Raw genomic sequence first — 23,321 nt, forward strand, 5'->3', positions numbered from 1 at the left:
ATATTAGCATATTTTATTTATCCTGTTGAGAAATGTTACAACGCAATAGATACATTAAATGCCAGGAAGGATACAACGCAAATAGCCCTCACTTTAAAAAAGTGGATGTTACCTCCAGGCAGCCCCGCACTGACATGGATAATGCAGATATCCCAATAAATTCCTACCTTGTAATGTTCTCCAAACAAACAGTAAGTAGGGCCAGCTTTACCAATATTTCATGCAATGCTGCAAGGCAACTTGCTGTGCTGTGTTGAGGTGAAAGGGAGAGGGCAGAAATGCTCCATGTTTTTAAAGATACTGGAGCATTTCTGCTCTTTCCTTGCACCGGCACAGTGTATGCTGCTTAGAGCTAAGGGGTACCTTCCTGAATTAAAACAATCCTTAGTGGCATATTCATCTTTCTATGGGTGCTACAGTAGAAATGTAGAAAGAGGAATTAACAAGGAGAAATGAAGGTGTGTCTCCTTGTTGCATCTCTGTCGGGTCGGCGCACTATTTTGGCATAAACCCAGGTTTGAGTACATGGATGTATGCAAAAAATCACCCATGCTCCAACCATGAAACACCTACCCGATGCAAGGTGACACAAGGCAGCACTATCCGCTGTGTTGTGTTACTTTGTGGCTTTACTTGGCTTAGTAAATCCAAGGTAAGGGATTGCGTTGCCTTTCAACGACTTGTATTACGCAAGGACAACACAAGGCCTTATTTTGACACACATCAATCAATCAATCAGGGATTTGTAAAGCACAGCCACTCACCCGTGAAGGTCTCTCAGCCTACTGCAATGCAATTATACATATCAACTCCCTAGTCCCTCATTTGCCATAAATCGTGCAAGCAATATCAAGTCACGGCTAAAAAGTTCGAGTGAAAGGGGGAAGACATGTCATTACATTTTTCGTGGGAGAGCCCGTTAACTAATTGACTCAGATCTAGCTGCAGTGCAGTGCATATGTGTCTCTGAGCTTTGAAGCATGCACTCAATAACAAATCTCACAGTGAAAACGAGCACATATCATACGCTCTGCACATTTCTGCCAGATAAATCTGCTGTGTGCAGGGATGTGTGTGTGTCATCGAGTCAATGTGCCTTTGTTTATACTTTTGCTGCTATAGCTAAATCTGGGAACTGATGGGATTGGTTCGGATGAATGCACAAGCAAATGGCAGATCTTCCTGCTGCTTATGAGCTGAGCATGATTAATTGAAAGAAGTAAATACAACAAAAAGCCCAGAACTAATTACCACAGCCACTGTGCGCTAATTCCCCAGACAGAGCCTGCCGCAGGCTCTACTGAGACCCGTGGGCCTCCATTCTCTGCACAGCGAGGGGTCAGCATCTGCTAATGAAAATAGCAGCTAGCTGTCAGTGGCAGACATGTGGCAAACAGCGTTAGATTTCCAGCAGAGCTAGGCCGTAAACACTGGGAAATTTAGTGCCCACAAAATGACTTTGGATGAAGATGTTGGTGTTCGGTTGAACACTGTGGTCCTAATTCTGTGCCACTTATACCTAGGTTGAAACGAGGGCGCCACCTTCAGAGGTGGCTGCACGCACTGTGTGTTAAAGAAGTGCATAGGCAATGCTGGCTGGGGGTGTCGGAAATACATCTCAAACAGTCGATGATTGTGTGGTATCAACGTATTGCAGAACACTTCTTTTAAGTCGTTCCTGGAGCACGAACCCGTCTCTCCCCCTCCCCCCTCCAGCCAGCGGGGGCTTTTGTTACGCCGCTGGTTGCTAGTTAGTGATGCTTTATCCATACTCAAAGGGCAAACCCAATCGCTTTTTTTCCCTCTGCGGGGAATAGAGGTACCACTGCTGAGTGCCTTCGGGTGCCACTGTTGCATTATAGATCAATTCCTGAGCTACGGAATGATAGCTATGACCTTAACTCTTCAGTCTAATGTCGTGAATTGACCCCTTACAGCAGTGGACATCTACAATTTTAATACTGCACGCCCCCCCACTCAAAAAAAAAAAAGAAATCAGCGGGGGCTGCCTCAACGTTTTTCACAATTATTCTATTAAACTGGCAATGTTTAAATATGTCTAGACTTATTTCAACATTGTACTTAGGTTTTACCGGTTTTAAAATCAATCAAAAGTACATGATTGCCAGACATACTATTCTGGTCAAGCAGGCCTTACTAACATGTAAAAGTATCCAGAGTGTGAATATTAGAAATAGAGGTGGGGGATTCCAAGTATATTTGGAGTCCCTTCCCTTTTTACACCTTCTCCAAGCCAGGATATAAATCACAAAAGATTTTATTGATTGCCCATTACAGAGCACATAATGGTCTGAACTTGGTGCCCACCCTGTGATCACTTGAGCCCCCCTTTCCAGGGGGGATAGCGGGGGGAGGACCCCTTTCTTACAGTAAGGTTAAACCACGTGTGATGTCACTTCCACTATCAAACATGATTTAAAAGAAGTGACGTCACTGATGTAATGTAGACTTAATGTAAAAGCTCATGCTCAAACATTGTGGGAGAGAATAGCATTCCATCTGATCATAAGCATCTTACACCCAAATCATGTTTTCCTGACGGCGTTAGTGAATTTGAGTGCCTTAATGTATGTATGTTAAGCATGGGCGGATTTTGCGAATCAGCAATCCGCAAAATTGCGTATTTACGGATTCGCAATCCGCAAAATCCGGGAACTCTCGCGAATTTTGCGGATTCCTTGTTTTTTGCGTTCGCAAGTGTTTCTGCCATTTCGCAAGGGTTTTTTACCAGTTCGCAAACGCGAACTTACTTGTCGGTAGCAACGGTCGCGACCATGTTGTTTCTACGTCTGGTTCATCACAGCACCCTCTGTTTCACCACTGCCACCCTCTGTTTCACCACTGCCACCCTCTGGCTCACCCATGCCACCCTCTGGCTCACCCATGCCACCCTCTAGTTCATCACTGTAGATTATGGGAGGAAAAGCACACCTGCCCGGCCTCAACTGACATGAATGAATTAGGTGCTGATTAATGTGTCACTGAATTTGAACTTCCAGGCTGGCACCTGCTTCCTTATCTGTAATTGCTTTCTGTTGCAGTGTAATTTTTTTAATAGGACCTTTGTTGTATACTCGTAGCTATTCTCTGAGCCTGCTGTGAGGGTCAGAGCAGGGTCATAGAATAGTTGCAAGTAGGCAATTGAACTCTCAAGGGGCCCCTCAGGAAGCACTACAGGGAATGGTTACTGATGATAAGATTGAACTTTTGCACCTGCTGAGTGCTTTCAGTTTTTCAAAAATCCAAATATCCAGCAGCATCCACAAAAAGTAATCCTTCCAGGTCAAGATCCAAATCAAAGTGACCAACACATGTAGAAAGCACTGGGAGGAGCCTGCTGGACAGGAACAGGAAGTTGGAGACTGTGGGGCACTTCCTTTCTCCCACCCCCCCCCCAAAATGGACTCCTTGCAAAAAAAAAGTGCAGGCAAATGTCAACCTGAGGAGTTATTCTGATAAAAATCATAATTTTCGAGGTTTATGCTGCCTGCTGGTGGATTTCTTGTGCGAAATTGCAAATTTTGCAATCTCGCAATTGCGAGATTGTCGCTGCCCGCCGCATCTACGTGTTCGCAATTGTTTACTCCCGCGATGCCTGATCACGGGCCTTATGACGTACTCTCGCTGTGCAAGGTGGCAAGCCGCGATGACGTCGACAAACTCCCGCGGGATCCCGCAGCAAAATCCAAAATGGCGCAGCACACGCAAACATGGAGGAAAACAACTCTGCAAACGCTGAATGACGGTAAGTGAACGCTGCGCGCCGCTAAATTGTATAGTATTCTAGTTGGCAAGTGCGACCAAGCAAAAAATCCGCTTCGCGCGGATTTGCGAATTTTCGGCAAATTCGCGAGAGTTCGCGGATTGCGAATTTGCCGAAAATCCGCAAAATCCGCGAGCGGAACGGATTTTCTGCCCATGCTTAATGCATGTGCTTGTCTTATGTTAGACTATGTTATCTCGGTTTGTGGAGAGCAATTATCACCTGTAAGGGCATGCAGGCGTTTTTTGAGCTGGTGTGTAGGCGTGTGGTCCTAAAAGACTAATTTGAAGAGCTAGGTTTTCAGCTTTTTGCGGAACTCAAGAAGCAAGGAGGGGTCTCTGATGTGTTGTGGGAGGTATTTCCATGTTTTGGTAGTGATGTAGAGAACAAGCAGCCTCCTACTCTGCTTTTGTGGATGCAGGGGGAGAGTACAGAGAGACGCTGAGTGCAGGTGTCTGGCAGGATTATGTAAGTGTATGCAGATTTTCACATATGCTTGTCCGATGCTGTGAAGGACTTTGTAGGTGTGTGCAAGAGTTAAAATTGGCTGCATTTGTGAATGGGGTGCCAGTGGAGCTCTCAGAGGTGAGGTGAGATGTGGGGGGTTGAGGATGAGTCTTGCAGTGGGGTTCTGAATGATCTGAACTCTGTGCAGGAGTTGCTTGCAGATGCCCAGATTACTGCGTAGAGTGCATTGCTGTAGTCGAGTCAGCTTGTGATTGAGCCTATGTGATGGTATGTCTGGTGTTTTCTGGCAGCCACTAGAAGATTTTTAGTTTCATTCGCAGGATTTGGAAGCAGGCAAAGTGCCCTGGATTGACTTGTGCTATAGGTTGAGCCTTTCATCCAGCGTGAGCTCTAGATTTCTAAGAATGGTTGGTGGGTGTCCTAATTCTGTTGGCCACCAGGTGGCATCTCACAGGGAGTTATTGTTTACTAAGACCACTTCTTCTGCTGCTTCATCAGAGTTAAGCTTCAAGCTGTTGGTTCTCATTCATTCTGCCACCATAGTCAAGCAGTTGGTGAAGTTGGTCCTGACGGTGTTCAACAGGGAGAGGATGAGTTGGTTGTCGTCTGCGTAGATGACAGTGATACCTTGGGATTGGATGGGGTTTGTGAGTGGTGTCATGTAGACATTGAACTGGGTCGGGCTGAGGGACGATCCCTGTCGTACTTTGCAAATTAGTTGTTGAACTCTTACTTGAAAGGAGGCAGTCTGACTCTTTGGTTTCTTCCTGTGAGGAAGGAGCAAATCCGAATGAGTGCTGGTCCTTTGATGGCAATCTTGTGGAGTCTTCTAATAAGTGTGTTGTGGGAATATGTGTCAAATGCTGTGCAGAGGTCGAGCAGGATGAGAGCCACTCTTTCTTCTCGGTCTAGAATAGTCGTGATGTTGTCTATGGCTGCAACGAGTGCAGTGGTTCTTTCTGAAGCCTGATTGAGTGTTGCCCAGTAGATGGTGGAACTTAAGGCAGTTTGTGAGTTACTTGTTGATACACAAGGGACAATCAATTTCATATTCAAACAGGTTTAGTGTAGACAAGTGGGGATCAGCGTGCTGACCTTGAAGCAGGATTGTTTAAGGTGTGGTGTCAAAGTGAGGGAGAAATTGTGTTGCAGAGATTCAGTTTGAAAACAGAACTGTGCCATGGGAGAACAGGATATCAGAATAAAAGGACTGAGTATCTCTAATACATCAGTAGCTATAGGCCTAAATCCGACTGGCTCTCAGTGCCTCACCTGAACTCCTAACTGTCCAGAGTAACAGGTGATTTCAGAAAACTTACAAAATGAACCTCTTGTCCCCAAGGGAACCATGGAACCTTTCATTCTCACTCATGCATGTCCATAGTCAACCGAAGAAAGACACAAAGGAAGTTTACAACATATTTATTTAAACTATTGTAGTCTATATTAAAGCAGGGTCGCTGAAATTATTGAACAGATACAACTAAGAAAAGTAATCCCATTACTAACAGGCTATCAACAATGAACGGCTATCAACAATGAACAACCCGAACATGGCAACTTATATATCTTTTTGTCGTTCTCAATGATGTTATTTTTATTTTTCACTTACTTACCTGTACTGTATTACCTTCACTCTTCAGGTCACTTCCTACTGCCCTGCTCTATGATTGCCCTCACAGATATGTTTCCGAAATTGCAATAAAATTTTGTTCTTGGTGCTTTTTGTTGCTTCAAGGAGGAAATAAGAGTCAACACAGCAGAAAGTGCCACTCACCCAAATATCAAAATCCACTTCTCATAACGTTTTTTTCTCTTCCAGGTATGGATGGATGCTGGAACCCAGATATTTTTCTCATATGCCATCTGCCAAGGGTGCCTTACTGCCCTGGGCAGCTACAACAAGTACAACAATAACTGCTACAGGTATGCCACCTGACTATTCCTCTTCCCTTTGTTATAGTCCCTGCAGAGTGAGCTGATATCTTTGGAGTTATACATTTTGGTTGGGTCGAGCTATTACATAGAAGAGATTCAATATGCATATATTATCATACACTTCAAAAAGTGGGAGAGGGACAGCACGCAGAGACGATTGATCTGTGTGATATCAAAGTGCACATTCACCTTCATGGGAATCTTTTGACCGTAATAAAAGATACGAGATGTTAATTGTTACCCAACTCAATGGTGCTCATTCTATTAACCTCTAAAGGAGGAAAAGCAGAGTGGCCCAAATTTGAACCTTTGATCATGGGTTCAAATGCAGATCTCTGTAGTGGATGCATTATGACGACAAAAATGTTCAGTGCTTACTATCTGATGTGAAATCTATCAAAAAAAATTCTGTGCATAATAAAGTGGATTCTCTTGGTGTCTGACCATCCAGAGAAGAGGCAACTACTGAGTTTCAATAAATACATAGAAGTTGAAGATAAATATTGGCAGCTGAGGTTTGTCCAGAGAGGAGAAGGCTTTCTCCCCATTGTTCACAGATAGAAATGTAATGACCTACTTAACTTCAGAAGGCTCACTTCCTCTGGAGAATAGAAAAGGTGGTTAGAAGTGGAATATTCCTGCACTCTCTCTAAAATGTGCAACCAGTTTTGTTCTAAAATGTTTATCCTTTTGCTAGAATGGATTTGAAGCTTGTATATAAACTTAGAAGATGATGGTTAAAATAACTGTGCCGGCTTAGAGCAGACACAGTCTTAGCTTAGATATTAGAAATGGGGTTACTGGTTGACTGGGCTGTGAGCCCTGGTCAGGCAGCATCCACAATCCTATTCGGGGTCGAGCACAAGCAAACTCCAAATTAACCTGTGCTCAAAACCCTGGTAGCTTAGCATAGATCAATCAGGCTTCACTGAGAGGCAATTTGTAAAGTATTTCTGCAACACTTCAAACAGGAAAACAGTGAAAACACCACACAAAAATATCCCACACCAGGTTAGATAAATAGGCGTGGTTTGTGGTCCATGTTGGCGAATAATGCTTATTGTGCAATGAGACAAACTTGCTGTGGATCGCTGTAAATGGGACGTTTGCAGTCATGAAGAGGTCAAAAGTTCAAAATTGGGCACTCAAGAGCCACACCAAGGGCCCAAGACCCAGGAGGTGTCTCTTGGGGGTCAGGAACTCATTAAAGACGAGTCCTAGAGATGTGGAAGCCTGTTTTGTGGTGCATGAGGCTCAGATCAGGAGGCTAGCAGACTAGCCCTTAAAGTCACAATGGGGTTATGGGTTTAAGGTGGAGTTACAGGTCCAATTCTTTCCCAGGCAACAGGGCAGCAGGTCAGCACACAAAGGCAGCAGCCTCTTCAGAGTAGCAGTCCAGCAGAGTGAAGGTCTGTGTAGCTGCACAACAGTCCTCCTTCCTGGTAAAGTATCCACAGATCCAGAAGTGTGCTGAAGTGGTGGTGTATGGGGTCCTTCTTTCATACACTGGTGCCCTGGTTCTGAAAGGTGGGAAAAGCTTCTAGACAATGTCTTTGAAGTGCATGGAATTCCCTGCCTCCTCTGTCCTGGCTACGAGCTGGTTAAAGTGACAATGCAGGTTTCGCAAGCCCTTTGTGCGGAGACAGGTTACATCCTATTCAGGTGTAAGTAAGGCTGGTGCCAATGCCCCCCTCCCAGCCTGCCAGTCACACCTAAGCTCCCATTGCATGTGGTTGTCCAGGAGGAATGCACAAAGCCCAACTGCCAACTACAGTCATGTGACCAGAGACAGGATGCAGGCGCCATATGTCCAAGGCAAGAAAATACCAACTTTCTAAAAGTAAACACAAGGAGATGATTGACGGAGAGCTGAAACTTTTTAGACACTCACCCCAGTGACAGATCTGGGTTGAATCCATCATCGTTCTTTAGCTTACTTCACCACCCCAGTTCAGACTCAGCCATATGCAAGTCAGTCTTAACCCTGTGCCTCATGTGATGTAATGTAATGTTGGATACTTGTAAAGCGCACTGTTACTCTACCCGAGTGTCCTGGCGCTGTAGACCGCTGGGGAACCCGTCCTGGTTTTCCCTGTGAGATGGTCCCTTTCTGGGTATCTCCAGGGTGAAACCAGGCATCCCCGGCGTCTGTGGGGGGCCGTTGTAGAGATGAGGCAAGCTTAATTCCCAGAGTTACCGAGTGTGTTCCCTGGTTAGAGTAGGCACTGAGGCGAGAATTATCGAGTCCGTTGACCCTGGTCCAAGACCCTGCCGCGTCGGGAATTGAACCCTGGTCCCGGGCCGTTCTCTGCTTACAGGTCTGCCGCCTCTAACCAGTGAGCCACACCTCTCCTCATGGGAACAGTCCAGACCGAACTGCCAAGTCAGGTCTTCCCTGGATTGGAAACAAGCATCCTGAGACTGGATTTGGGGCAACACCCCTCATCAGCCAGGCTAGCTTGAATCCAGTGGCAAAGTGAGCAGGGGATCCACGACTTGCCATACCCTGCCTACTTAGGGCAAACAGAGCAAATACAAGGAGATGATGGACAGAATGCTGAAACTTTTCAGACACTCACCTCCAGTCACAGATCTGTGTTGAATCCATCATAGTTCTTTAGCTCACTTCGCCACCCCAGTTCAGACACAGCCATATGCAAATCAGACTTGACCCTGTGCCTTATGGAAACAGTCCAGACCAAACTGCCAAGCTAGGTCTTCCATGGACCAGAAACAAGCATCCTGGGATCAGTTTCAGGGTAACACCCCTCATCAACCAGTTTAGCTTGAATCCAGTGGCAAAGTGAGCAAGGAACCCATGTCTGGGCATACTCTACCAACTTAGGGCAAGCACAAGGAGATGATAGACAGAGCGCTGAAATGTTACAGGCACTCACCCCCAGTCACAGATATGGGTTGAATCCATCATCGTTCTTTAGCTCAATTTGCACCCCAGTTCAGACCCAGCCATATGCAAATCAGCATGACCCTGTGCCTCATGGGAACAGTCCAGACCGAACTGCCAAGCCAGGTCTTCCCTGGACCAGAAACAAGCATCATTGGATCCGTTGCTGGGTAACACCCCTCATTAGCCTGGCTAGCTTGAAACCAGTGGTAAAGCGAGCAGGGGTCCCACATCTGGGCATACTCTGCCAACGCAGGGCGAACAGAGAAAACACAAGGAGATGATTGATGGAGCGCTAAAATCTTTCAGACACTCACCCCAGTCACAAATCTGGGTTGAATCCATAATTGCTCTTTAGCGCACTTCGGCTCCCCAGTTTAGACCTAGCGATATGCAAATCTGTCTTGACCCTGTGCCTCATGGGAACAGTCCAGACCGAATGAGTGGCATTTTCAGAATTATAAGAATTGGAAATTTAACTTCAACTTCACCATAAGTTAGGATTTTATAAATTAGGGTTCGAGAGACACCAAACTTGAATGGGTTATCTCATCCCATTTGATATGTGCCTTATAAAATGTAACAAGGCAAGTAGTGAAAAACAAATTTAAGATTCTTTCACTACCAGGACATGTAAAACTCAAAAGTGCATGTCTAACTTTTTAAATACATTGCATCTTGCCCTCTGGAATGTCAGGGCCTACCCTAGGGGTGACTTATATGTATTAAAAAGGATGGTTTGACCCAGGCTCTGTAATGACATGTTGAAAGGGCTACTCTAGTAGGTAGCACAATGGTTGCTGCAGACCCACTAGTAGCATTTAATGTACAGGCCCTGGACACAAGTAGTGTAATTTACTAGGAACTTATAAGTAAATTAAATATATAATTTGGGTATAAGCTAATTCTACCATGTTTTTAGGAGATAGCATAAGCAGTTTAGCACAAGTTAGCAGTGGTAAAAGTCCTAAAGCCAACAAAAAATAAATTCAGCACAAAGGAGAGGAGGAAGGCAAAAAGTATGCGGATGACCCTGCAGAAAGGGCCATTTCCAACATGACCCTCCTCCTACCTAAAGCCAGGGTAGATGAATCAATACCTTGAAGGGCATTTCTTCTTAGGTGATAGAATGTGGACCATGGCTCTCTACTGCAGGGATAATTGTCAGATCTTCGTCTCTCTCAACTCGGTTGGATCTCTCTGTCTATACTCTCCTTAGCCACAGAACTGACCCATTGGGAACAGGTCTCCTCATCTCTGGACCCCATCTGTGCAGCACTTGCCGGTAACTTGCTCACAAATGCCTCCGAGTCTGCAGACTACCACCATGGCCAACAAAGTGGTGAGGCCCACTCCACCCCTTAGATCAGATTTCTGACCCCAGTCCAAGGAAAACTCTGCTCATACGTACAGTAACAAACAGAAGTCATTGATAGCTGTCAGTGTCAGGAGCCAGGCACTGCACCATCTACTGCCAGGTGGATTCTTTAAGCGGGACTATTCAGGTGGCCTCTCTTATGGCCTTGGGGCTGGCAAGGAGTTCACTCTGGGCTCCTGAGGTTTCTCTGACCTCTGAGGTTTCTCTGAGTGGGCAGCAGTAGCTCCAGGTGTTTTGCACCCTACTTTCACTCTACTTCCACCAGAGCATGGCTCGTATCCTAACTCTGGCCAATCAACCCAGGGTCTGAACAGGGGACAAAGGTGAGTCCTTCCTCATCCTACCCCTCCATCTGGGTTCCCGTACCCTCCACTTGAAGCGGTGCCTCCAGAAATCTGAACTGTCATGACACCCTTAGCGATTGCCCCTCTCAGTTCCCCTGACACTGGGAACAACTCATTCCCAAGAATGCAGTCTATGTGCATTTGGGGACTAACTATGAACCTCCTCTGGGTCAGCTCCCCACCACACTCCAGTGATACTAGGGCCATATGGTGGAAAAAGTCCTGCCCATGGGCCGGAGCCACCCTACACACCTGCCCTATTTCTCAGATGGAGCAGGAAAACTCTTTCCTCCCCCTTTACTTTGGAACTTGTCTGAGCCATCTTTAAACTTTCCCTCTCTCTGCCAGTGGGAACCTGAACCACCCTTCTTGGGGTCACTCCCATGTACCTTCTTGGACACTCTGGAACTTACACAGAGGTCCACCTCCTCAGCAAGCTTCCGGGGGTCAGTCAGCTTGCTATCAATTAGGTGTTGGTGCAGCTATATAAAACTGGGTCTGAGCATGTGCTTTCGCACAATTAAGTTGTACAGCTCAACATAATCATTAACCTTGCTGCCCCACAACCAGCCATTTAGTGCCTTGGTGCCATAATCCAAGAAGCCCGCCTAGGACTTATTCTGCATCTTCTGGCTGTCCGTACACCGGATGCAGTATTTCTCTGGAGTGAGTCTAAATTTGGTGACAAGGTTGGCTTTCATGGGGGCATATCCATTTTAGTCCTCCTCTCCTAGTGTAAGCAGTGTGTCAGTCCCCATTGGAGAACTGTGTTTTGACAAGCCACCCAAGATCAATTTCTGCTCCTCTATGACTAGTTTCCTTTGCTCTGCCTCCACGGTCAGTGTCTTTTCCTCCATCTTGAGCTTGGCCATCTCCAGCTTGTACTTCTTCTCTGCCTTCCTGACTGACAGCTCCTCTGTGGACAGGCCATGTGATGAAACACTGCTTCCTGCTCTGACAGGGGGGTCCAGTCAGGCGATGAGTCTTCCCCTCCCCTGAAGACTGCATTCCAGCGCTGATGTCCTGGTCCGGGGATCCTGATCCTCCATATTATCCTGCTACTCTACGGCTATCCTCAACCGGCAGACCTCTGTCAGCGCCCTCAGATTTTCTGAAGCTCCAACCTTTTGGTGCCGTACTTCATTTCAAGGCAGAACTGCTTAAGCTCAGCCACTGTGTAGCCTTCCAGGTTGGCCAGATCACACTCCATTTCTGCAGGTATGGTTTCAGACAGAACCGGAGCCTAAATTAGGCTAAATAAAAATAAATACAAAAAATAAACCAATAAAAGGAGAATATAAACCTCAAATTGGTCGTAAGTATGGGTTGGTAGTGTACACCAAATCACTGTATGGCAATTCATAAACACAAGTCCTATCCTCACCGCTGATCGCCAATGTTAGAAATTGGGTTACTGGTTGACTGGGGTGTGAGCCCTGATTAGGCAGCAACCATAGTCATAGTCAGAGTAAGGCACAAGCAAACCCCAAATTAACCTGGGGTTTGATTGTGAAAACAGCACACAACGAGATCCCACACCAGGTTAGGTAAATAGAGCACAATGCAATAAATAAAACTTAAACAAAACAATAAAAATCTAGCAAACAAAACTGGAGTTATGAATTGTTAAAGATTAAACTTTGAAATAGTGCCTAGAAAAAGAAAGCACCAACCGTGGCTATATGGTTGAGCTAGACCAGGCCAAAGTCAAGGGTATAGTCCAATGGAGCCGGGGTCAGATAAAGTCCCAGATTAGTTCCACTGAAGATTTACCTTCTCAAGTTTTGCGCCAAAAGTCCCATTAGTGTGGAAGAAGATTGCTGGGAGTAAAGAGAGCTCCACTGGTGGTAGTTGGCGTGGTGCGAGGAGCAGGCTGGGCATCACAGCTGGGCAGTCAGGTAGGATTCACGTTGGCTATCCATGCAGGCGATAGATGCTTGCTGTGCAAAGAGATGACCTTGCAACGGCTCACTCTGATTTCCATGCGAGCTGTGTGGTTCTGGTGAGAATGGGCCTGTTCACAGTCACGAAATGCCCAGACCTCAAGAGCCCTATCAAGGATCCAAGACATGAGAAGCACCTCCTGGAGGTCAAGAACTCATTGAAGATGGGTCCAGGACCTGTGAGGATCTGGTCTATCTTTTATACACTGGTGCCCTGGTTCTGGAAAGTGGGAGAAGCTTCTAGACAGTGTTTTTAAAGACTTGGAATTCTCTGCTTCACATGTCCTGGCTCCAAGCTGACTGAAGTAACAATGCAGGGCCATAAAGCTCTTTGTGTGGAGACCGAACACAGTCTACTGACGTGTAAGTGAGGCTGGCCCTAACTTCTCGCTCCTATTCTGCCAGTGATGGCCCATCCAGTCACACCTAGACTGCCTACAAGGCCTACAGAAAGCCAAACTTCCAACTACAACCAGTCATGTGACCAGAAACTGCATATTTCTGAAGGCAACAAGACCCTAACTCAATGTTGTAAGAATCTGATTATAACACAAGTGCATTTAGATATGCTTGTACGCATAATACTGTTGGACCCTTCTAAACAAAACTCTATTTCAATTGATATCACCCATATAACATACTGGAGGACGTTTTGATTGAAATACATTTTATGAGAAGTGATAGGATGTTGACTTAAATGCACTAGATTAATAGTTCTGAACCTTTAGACTTCAGTGGAGCCCCATGTAAGCAATTTCTATGTTTTGAACCTCAAAAAAATGCACAAAAATACAGACAAAAGTTCATATCGAATAAACAAATTATGAAATATTTTAATTCACAAATGACAACAGTGGCAAAAACCAAAATTATAATTTTAATCGGATGGTTAGAACGTTTCAAAATGTAGGTCCCAATTCACATAATTGACTTAAGACAAAATCCTAAATTCACTACTTTTGGTATTCACAGAATGGACTTACTACTTTTGGTATTCACAGAATGCACTTACTACTTTTGGTATTCACAAAATGAATTTACGACTACTAACTTTATGTCCGTACTCGGGCCGGAGATTCCGGCCCGGAGGTGGAGCTTCCGGCTCGTAGGTGGAGCTTCCAGCTTGGAGGCGGAACTTCCGGCCCAGAGGCGGAGCTTCGGGCTTGGAGGCGGAGCTTCCGGCCCAGAGGTGGCGATTCCGGCCGGTGGTGGAGATTTAGCCATGGCCGAAATCTCCACCTCTGGGCTGGAAGCTCCGCCTCCGGGCCGGAAGCTCCACCTCTGGGCCGGAAGCTCCGCCTCCGGGCCAGAATCTCCGGCCCGAGTGCGGACGTAAAGTTAGTAGTCGTAAATTCATTATGTGTATACAAAAACTAGTAAGTGCGTTCTGTGAATACCAAAAGTAGTAAGTGCGTTCTGTGAATACCAAAAGTAGTAAGTGCACTCTGTGAATACCAAAAGTAGTAAGTTTAGTAGTAGTAAGTTTAGGATTTTGTCTTAAGTTAAGTTAATTCTGTGAATCGGGCCCAAAGTTTTATTTGTAAAAGGCGACATGACATTCATTCATTGTGGTCAGCATTAGTCCATACTAAATTCCTTTTGATGTATTTGTTCTGCTCCCATAAATCAAAATGAAGATACCAACTTAATTTTTAGCCTACAGTTTCCGAATCTTCCACAAAGAGCGTTTTAAAATGTTCCGTTTTGTTTATTTTGTATATAAACTTCTTTAACCTGCTAATACTATTACATTTACTAAACAGATTTGGAACCCAGAGTAGGCATTGCAGACCTCCGGGGGTCTGCGGACTACAGGTTTAGAATCACTGCACTAGTTCCTCTACAGATTACTTGAATATCTACATTTCCTAGCCATTAAAATGAAAATATTAGATTTAAGGACACAGATGTGAGGCTTATGTTTAATATTTCTTTTAGACATGGCACCCTTAGCAAGGTTTCCCCTTTTTCAGACCTTCTGTTTTTACTGTTGTTTCTGACTTCAATTTTGCTGACTTTAAGAATCTGGGCACTTTGCCACTGCTAACCAGTTCTAAAGTGCATGTGTTGTACCCACAACTGGCATGTTTAATTTACCTATAAGTCTCTAGTAAAGTGTACTACATGTCCCCCTTTTGTACCACTTTGTTCGCCATAAGTTGGCAGGGTATGCTTAGACGTGAGTCCATTGCTCACTTTGCCACTGGATTCAAGCAAGCCGGGCTGAAGATGACTGAAATGCCAGAAACTGGTCCTCGGAAGCTTGTTTCCGGTCCAGGGAAGGCATGGCTTGGCAGTTCGGGCTGGACTGTTCCCATGAGGCACAGGGTCAGACTGATTTGCATATGGCCATGTCTGAACTGGGGTGGCAGAGTGGGCTAAAGAACGGTGATGGATTAAACCCCGATCTGTTGACTGGGAGTGAGTGTTTGATTGGTTCAGATGCTCCGTCCATCACCACCCTCTTTTGTACCACTTTGTTCGCCATAAGTTGGCAGGGTATGCTCAGACGTGAGTCCCTTGCTCACTTTGCACATGGATTCAAGAAGCCGGGCTGAAGACAGCTGAAATGCCAGAAACCGGTCCTTGGAAGCTTGTTTCCGGTCCAGGGAAGGCATGGCTTGGCAGTTCGGGCTGGACTGTTCCCATGAGGCATAGGGTCAGACTGATTTGCATATGGCCATGTCTGAACCGGGGGTGGCAGAGTGGGCTAAAGAACGGTGATGGATTAAACCCACATCTGTTGACTGGGTGTGAGTGTTTGATTGGTTCAGAAGCTCCGTCCATCACCACCCCCTTTTGTACCACTTTGTTCGCCATAAGTTGGGAGGGTATGCTCAGACGTGAGTCCCTTGCTCACTTTGCCACTGGATTCAAGCAAGCCGGGCTGAAGACGGCTGAAATGCCAGAAACTGGTCCTCGGAAGCTTGTTTCCAGTCCAGGGAAGGCATGGCTTGGCAGTTCGGGCTGGACTGTTCCCATGAGGCACAGGGTCAGACTGATTTGCATATGGCCATGTCTGAACTGGGGTGGCAGTGTGGGCTAAAGAACAGTGATGGATTAAACCCAGATCCGTTGACTCGGTGTGAGTATTTGATTGGTTCAGATGCTCCGTCCATCACCACCCCCTTTTGTACTACATGTGCCCAGGGCATGTAAATTAAATGCTGGCAGTGGGCCTGCAGCAATCACTGAACAGCCCACTTGAGTAGCCCTTTTAACATGTCCCAGGCCTGCCACTGCAGAGCCTGAGTGTGCAGTTTTAAACTGCCATGTCGACAACTTACCAGGATTAAACCTTCCCTTTTATTATAAGTAGGTCACACGTAAGGTAGGCTCACAGCAGCCCATTGGCAGGGTTCACTATATTTAAAACGTAAGCATTGCACTTTTAAGTTTTACATGTCCTACTTTTGAGATACTCTTAAATTCGTATTAGGCTACTGCAAGGCCTATCTCTCACATAGGATAACATTGGGATTTGCCGCATTACAGTTAATCAATGAAATTTTCAATTGGGAAGAGATGGGACCCCCAAATGGGATGTCTTTCGAATCACAATTTAAAAACACAACTTATGGTGAAGTTGGATTTTAAATTTCATTTCTCAAAAAAGTTGGCATTTTCTCACTGCACACACAACAAGATGATGAATGGAGTGCTGATACTTTTCAACCACTCACCTCAAGTCACTAGATCTGGGTTGAATTCTTTGTTCTTTTGCTCACTATACCACCCCAGTTCGGACACAGCCATATGCAAATCCAATCCAATCCAATCCAAAAAATCTTTATTTCGGCCATTGAGACCATAAAAGATACATAAAAAGACATACAACATTTAAATCAACATTTGATACATGTTATACAAATGGATACAAGTTTTGGAAGTAAGAGTTAAATGAGATAAAAATGAATAAGAGAGATACATCACAGTTATATTAATTGAGTTTAAAATAACATGATTTAAAAACTTTGCCATAGGGGCTAAAATTTGGTTTAAGACAGTGGCCGGAACTATCATCCTATGTTGGTAAAGCCTTGATCAACTTGGACCTAATACGCCACATGGCGAACAGATATTTAGAGACTGCAAAAACAATGTGAGCAGAGGAATCAGATTTCAATATTCTATAAGAAGTTGAACAGTTTCTTATTGCCATGTTTCTGCATAAAGGCACCAACCAATACTTCCTTGGAGACCTATAGGTGGAGCAGAAAAACAGGACGTGGATTTCCTCCTCATCACAGGAATTGCAACCAGGGCATAGTTTGTCCCCTCCATTGGTCCATTTACTCGTGAAGGATTTAAGGGGGAGGGTTCCGAACCGCCACTGTAAAAAGAGCTTCCTAGCTGCGACCGGATAGATAAAATCCAAAAAAGATTCAAATTTATAGGTATTTTTGGATTGGGTAAAACAGTGGGTTAAAATGCCAATGCTGGGTGCAGTCAATTGGGTCACAAGATTTTGTTGCTTGCAGGCTTTCACAAGACTTTTCCGAGGGACCTTGATACAACCAGTTTCGGGGGCCAACCACAATTCATTTAAGCCTAGCCGGAACAGTTCTTTTTTGACAAAAGTCAGCCAAGGGATCTTGTCATTAACGTTTAGATTCATGACATGCACAAGATCACTCCTGTAGTGGCTAAGCTCCTTAGTTGACCAAAGTCTATGCCAGAATCTTATGGGGTTGAGTTCAGCATCCTCCCTGATAGATGATAAGCCCAAGTCAAGACGTAGGGGAAGCAAGGGAGTTGCAGCTGGGAGGGCCAAGAGGCGCCTCATAAAATTATTCTCAACACGTACCAACTCATTTGCAGCTTGGTGCCCCCAAAGTTCGCTGCCATATAATGCAGCAGGTTTTACTTGGGTTTTATACATCTCAACTGCAGGGGCTATAGGTTTGTATGTTGAAGTGTTGGTAATCTTCAAGATAGCCCCAGACAGTTGAGATAACCTTATTCGCGAGCTTGCAATCTGTGGACATCATGATAAGTTCTCTTGGAGGGTTACGCCCAGGTATTGGAATGTTTTTACCCTCTCTAGGACCGTGGAGTTTAGGGACGGGTTGGGTCTGGTTGTGGAGGAGGGGTTAAAGATCATATACTTGGTCTTCCCGGCGTTGATCTCGAGGCCAAACTGCCTGCAGAAGAGATCAAAGCCATCCAAGGTTCTCTGGATACCCATGGGCGATTTGGAAAGCAGGAGGGTATCGTCCGCAAACATAATTGCCGGTACCCTCCTGCCTGCCAAGACCGGGGCGTCGCTATCTCCAACATTGGCTAGATGCGAGATGACACTGTTCATATAAAGGCAGAAAAGGGTTGGGGCAAGTACGCACCCCTGCCTGACCCCCCGGGAAACAGGGAACCTTTGAGACAGAACACCACCCCGCCCACAACGTACCTGGGCGAAATTGCCCTGATGGAGTCTTATGATTGCCTGGAGTAGATTAATGGGGACTCCCATCTCCCTCAGGACCTCCCAAAGTTTTTTCCGTGGTACAAGGTCAAAGGCTGACCTCAGGTCTACGAACACCATGTATAATCTCCCTCCCTCGATGGTCACTGTTTTCCAATAAAGGAGAACGAGGCGGAAGATTTGGTCCATGGTGGACGTATTTTTCCTGAAGCCAGCCTGGAGAGGACTTAAAATTTCATTTTCCTCCATCCAATCCATGAGTTGATTCAATAAAAGTCGCGAATAAATCTTCTGGGGGACATCTATCAGGCTGATCGGCCTGTAGTTGGATGGGAGCAGAGGACAGCCCTTCTTGTAGATAGGCACTATCTCTGCCCCCAGCCAAGTGCAGGGGATCGCCATTCCACATGCCAATGAGTTGAAGAGGATAAGTAGATAAGGTGCCCAAATATCTGGGTGGGACCTAAAAAGGTCACCAGGTAGTTTATCAAGGCCAGGGGCCTTGCCCATTGCTAAGCCATCAATTGCACTGGCCACTTCCCCTAGCGTAAACTCTAGGGTATCTCCAGGGAGGGAGAGGAGTGTTGCAATAGTGGCATCAGTATTTTCTGAATCATCTGCGTAAAGTTTCCCAAAATGGTCTTCCCATATATGTGCAGCTATATTGTGTTCGACCGCAGCTTTGGGTTCCCCTGAGCCAGTGGAGACTATGGACCAAAATCTTCTAGTGTCCTTAGCTATTAATGCTGCTGAGAGATCATGCCATCTGTCCCAGTCCCAGTCTGACCTCGCACGGGCCATAGTGACCTTGTAAAGTTGTCGCAAGGCAGACACCCTATTACGGGGGGCACCCTCTTTGACTGCAGCAATAAGATCAGATTTAGCCTTTCTGCAGTCCGAGTTGTACCAAGTGGAAGTTCTGGTTTTATGCTTGGATTTGGGTACCTCTGGATAGAGGACCTCTCCCAGAATTCCCACTAAGTCCTCGTGTATGGTGGGTAAGGTGTTGGATAGGTCCTGAGCACTGGAGCGACTAATTACTTCTTCCAAAGCCTCTAATCTTGGGAGAACAAGGCTATAAATTTTCCCAATATTTTCTTCCGACTTGGAGAATTTCTGCCATCTCACCCTACGCCTGTTAGAAGCTAGTACAAGATTACCCCGTTCATCTCCTTTCCCCGGAGAAGAGAGTCCGATGGACTCAGGAAGGTAATGCAAGGTAAGAGAGAGGGCATTATGATCACTATCAGTGCGGGGGATTATAATAAAGTCCTCAACCTTTGGCCACAGACTGGTATCAACAAAAATGTAGTCCAGTCTTGACTCCTGGTTTGGTCTATTAAATGTGCATTTTGAAGGGGTGTCTGAGGGTGTGCGACCATTGCATGCTCTCAGCGCATAGTTGAGAGTTAGCGACATAATTTGAACCGCAAGTGGCGACCAGGCTCTGGGATGGGGGGATTGACACGGTGGTATACCCCAGTGATCGTCTTCTGCCATGAGGGCCCCTTCCCTCAAGCCCTCTAAGGGTTCAAAATGACAATTAAGATCGCCACCCAAAACCACCTTATAGTCTGTCGACAGCTGACTCAAAAAAGATGCAAGGTCTTCTAATGTGGTAGACTCCGCCGTTGGTCCTACTGGACGGGAATAAACATTTATTATTGCCAACTTCGGGGCGCCTGTCCAGGTTAGTAAAACACACTGGATATCATTAGAAAGCGTGGCTATACTTTCCGCTACACACCCAGTGTGAGATGCTATCCACACCGCCAGACCGCCTGAGGGCCTTCCCCTTCCTTTCCAAGTAGCAGGGATTTCAAATACAGCATAACCAGTCTTGTGGACCGGTTCCCTCGCCCATGTCTCTTGAAAAAGGCATATCTCGTTATTATTTATCAGGGAATCCCATTCTTCAGTTTGCATTTTGTTGGCAATCCCTGCAACATTCCATGAAAGTAGCCTCAGGGCTCTGGACTTAGTATGGAGTGAAGGGCCTTGGCCCACGGGAGTAACTCCACCACTGCATACATAGAGTCTGGAGAGCCGTGTGGGGGGAGATAAACTTTGTTTGCTTCCCGCTAAATGGGTTAGGGTTATGCCGAAATCTTCTCCAAGCAATTGCCGGGGAAGGTTACAAGCTTGAGCAGCAGAGTTACCATGATGTTCACTTAGGGCCCCCTCAGCAGTAGAGTGACCAGAGGAGCACCCCTCGAGTCAATCACAAAAGTCTAAACCAGAGAATGCTTCAAATCTGTTGCTGACTTCCAAGGGTGTGAAAGGAAGCAAATGGTCCATCCCCCCAATTTGGGAGGAGTGGTCCAGACTCCTATAGTTGGAACCATAGCCCCTCTGAGGGACAGATCCCCACCTATGAGCATTCTTTTGGATCAAGGGGTCAAGGTGCAAGGGGGGATAGTGGTTGATTTGGTTAGGGCCATAAAGGCCTGTCGAGGGCATAGAAGGCCATGGACATGACAGGGGGGCCACTAGAGCTCTAGGGTAAAAATAGGTGAGATCACATGGCATGATGGATTCCCTGGCATCCAGCTCAAAATGTGCCTAACAGCTTCCGGGTCCCTGAAGTTGATCACAATCAGGTCGCCATCTATGTCTTTCACCCGCCCCCCCAACCAAGGGAGTCGGCGCACATGCACTATGTCCCCGTTTACATTCCCAGGGAGTGGTCTGTTCTTAGACAGCCAATACATGGTCTTATTTTTAAGTTGTTGTGGGCCTTCTCGCTTGTCAGGATCTAGGGTGGGAACACCCGTAAGCACCACTACATAAGGTAGTGATTCCGGGGGCAGTTCAACCTGAGGGATCCTACGTTTTTGTACTATACTAGGAGGTTCCCTCTCTTCAACCGTCTGGATTGGTCTAGGTAACATGTTGTTTCCGCCCTTGGGAATGGCACCAGTCAGGTGCATGTCAGGTCTTGGATCATTTTTAGAAGTTGAAATTCCCAAGGGATTGTTGGCCACTTTTTTGGTGTAGTGATTGGCCACGGGGAGAGAGGCCATTGTGGCTATGGTGGAGGTTATATGAGCCGCCTTAGCTAGATTAGAGGAAGTTGGGAGGGGCTTCTTGGGTGCAGAGAGTTTTAAACTATTTGATGAGCTGGCTAAAGCTGTCACTGTAGTAGATGCGGGAACAACCATCTGGGTGTCAAGTTTGTTGTGAATGATCTTCTCCAGATTCCCTAACCGCTCTTCAATGGCCCGTAATCTATCCATGATTGGGGAAGTGAGCGTCCTGAGCATTTTCCCAAGAAACTCCAAGGTGGGGGCAAGCGGGAGGATCTCCTCAGAGTTTGGATTTGGAGGGGAGGTGACTACTAAGGGAGGTGGAGTACCTTGTATAGTCACTGGTGGAGTATCGGGTCTTGTGCCTTCAGGTGATTTAGAAGCAGAAACAGAAGCTGTAACTGTCCCCCCCCCCTTACCCTTACCAAATTCAGTATGGCTAATTTTGCCTTTATGTAAGGAGCCCCCCTTCCTCATTCTCTTATTGGGCGGGGGACCATAATTTATTTGGGCCTCAACCTTCCTCTGCTGATTTTTGGGGATTGTTTTTCCAATTTGGATGGAAGCTGGCGGGGGATTCGGGGCTACAGCAGAGTTACCAAGTGGTTGGGGGGCAGGAGGAGAAGGACTAGAGTGATCCACAAGAGAAGGTGGTGCAGAAGAAATATCTCTTAAGAGTTCAGGGACGCCCTGAGATGAAAAGGGGTCCTCAGTGATCAGTTCCACACTGGGTGATCGAATAGGCAGGGATGTACCCAGGGTGGATCTAGCCTTATGACCCTCAATGGAGCGACGACGCTCCATCCTTTTCTCTTCCAGAGCTTCTTCTCTTTCAATCTCAGAGATGGATTTCTTAAAGTAATTGTCCAATGTGCCCTTGTTAGGATTAGCCCCCGCTTTCCCAGGTGAGACCATGTCCATTGTAACAGAAAATAAACAACTATGAGAAGTAACCAGAAGCAACCGTCGTAATAATTACCCAGTCAACAGTTAAAGGGACTTAACAGTCACTGACAGTCAGCTCAGGCACGTGAGACAGCACAATGAGGGAACATACGTTAAGTATTCCAGTTCAGAGTATGTGTCTGAGAGACTCAGGGACGGGGCCCAGCCCAGCCCCACCAGCCACCTAACGGCCACACAACGGCCCGCTCTTAGCCCGGTCTTCGCCCCGGCCTTTGCCCCGCGCGCGTCCCGCGTGCGCGAGGCTGAGACACAATATCAGAGGATATGACAGAAAGGGGCGGGAAGAGGACCAGCTGCGGCCGATCTGCGCCGCACAGCAGGCTGGTCCTCGCAGTCCCGCCTCTGGGCTTGAACAAGAAAAGTTCAGCTAGCGCGTTGGTGCTCCGATGCACAGCAGGGAAAGATTGTCTGCTCCCTTTGTGGTGTCTTCAGCCTACGAGCGGCACCCGCGGAGCGGGGGCCGCGAGGCGTGGGTTCTTAGCAGGCAGATCAGAAAAGGCAACCGGGACAGCACTCCCAGGACGGCAGAAGGACAAACCCAAGCAGCACACTCTCCGGACCAATTTGAACAGGTGAGAGGGGCGGGAAGAGGACCAGCTGCGGCCGATCTGCGCCGCACAGCAGGCTGGTCCTCGCAGTCCCGCCTCTGGGCTTGAACAAGAAAAGTTCAGCTAGCGCGTTGGTGCTCCGATGCACAGCAGGGAAAGATTGTCTGCTCCCTTTGTGGTGTCTTCAGCCTACGAGCGGCACCCGCGGAGCGGGGGCCGCGAGGCGTGGGTTCTTAGCAGGCAGATCAGAAAAGGCAACCGGGACAGCACTCCCAGGACGGCAGAAGGACAAACCCAAGCAGCACACTCTCCGGACCAATTTGAACAGGTGAGAGGGGCGGGAAGAGGACCAGCTGCGGCCGATCTGCGCCGCACAGCAGGCTGGTCCTCGCAGTCCCGCCTCTGGGCTTGAACAAGAAAAGTTCAGCTAGCGCGTTGGTGCTCCGATGCACAGCAGGGAAAGATTGTCTGCTCCCTTTGTGGTGTCTTCAGCCTACGAGCGGCTCCCGCGGAGCGGGGGCCGCGAGGCGTGGGTTCTTAGCAGGCAGATCAGAAAAGGCAACCGGGACAGCACTCCCAGGACGGCAGAAGGACAAACC

The 23,321-nt window shown here is 46.8% G+C and overlaps 1 protein-coding gene across 1 annotated transcript in view; it reads left to right on the forward strand.

Moving 5' to 3' along the window:
- LOC144809499 (sodium- and chloride-dependent betaine transporter-like) overlaps positions 1 to 23,321 on the forward strand; it is an 887,191-nt gene that overhangs the window by 553,436 nt on the left and 310,434 nt on the right. Inside the window, exon 8 of the mRNA XM_078673718.1 lies at positions 6,075 to 6,178. Coding sequence (XP_078529844.1) covers positions 6,075 to 6,178 — 104 coding nt within the window. The remainder of the gene's footprint in view (positions 1 to 6,074; positions 6,179 to 23,321) is intronic.

Source organism: Lissotriton helveticus, chromosome 1_1 (assembly GCF_964261635.1).
Source record: "Lissotriton helveticus chromosome 1_1, aLisHel1.1, whole genome shotgun sequence".
Taxonomy (NCBI): Eukaryota; Metazoa; Chordata; class Amphibia; order Caudata; family Salamandridae; genus Lissotriton; species Lissotriton helveticus.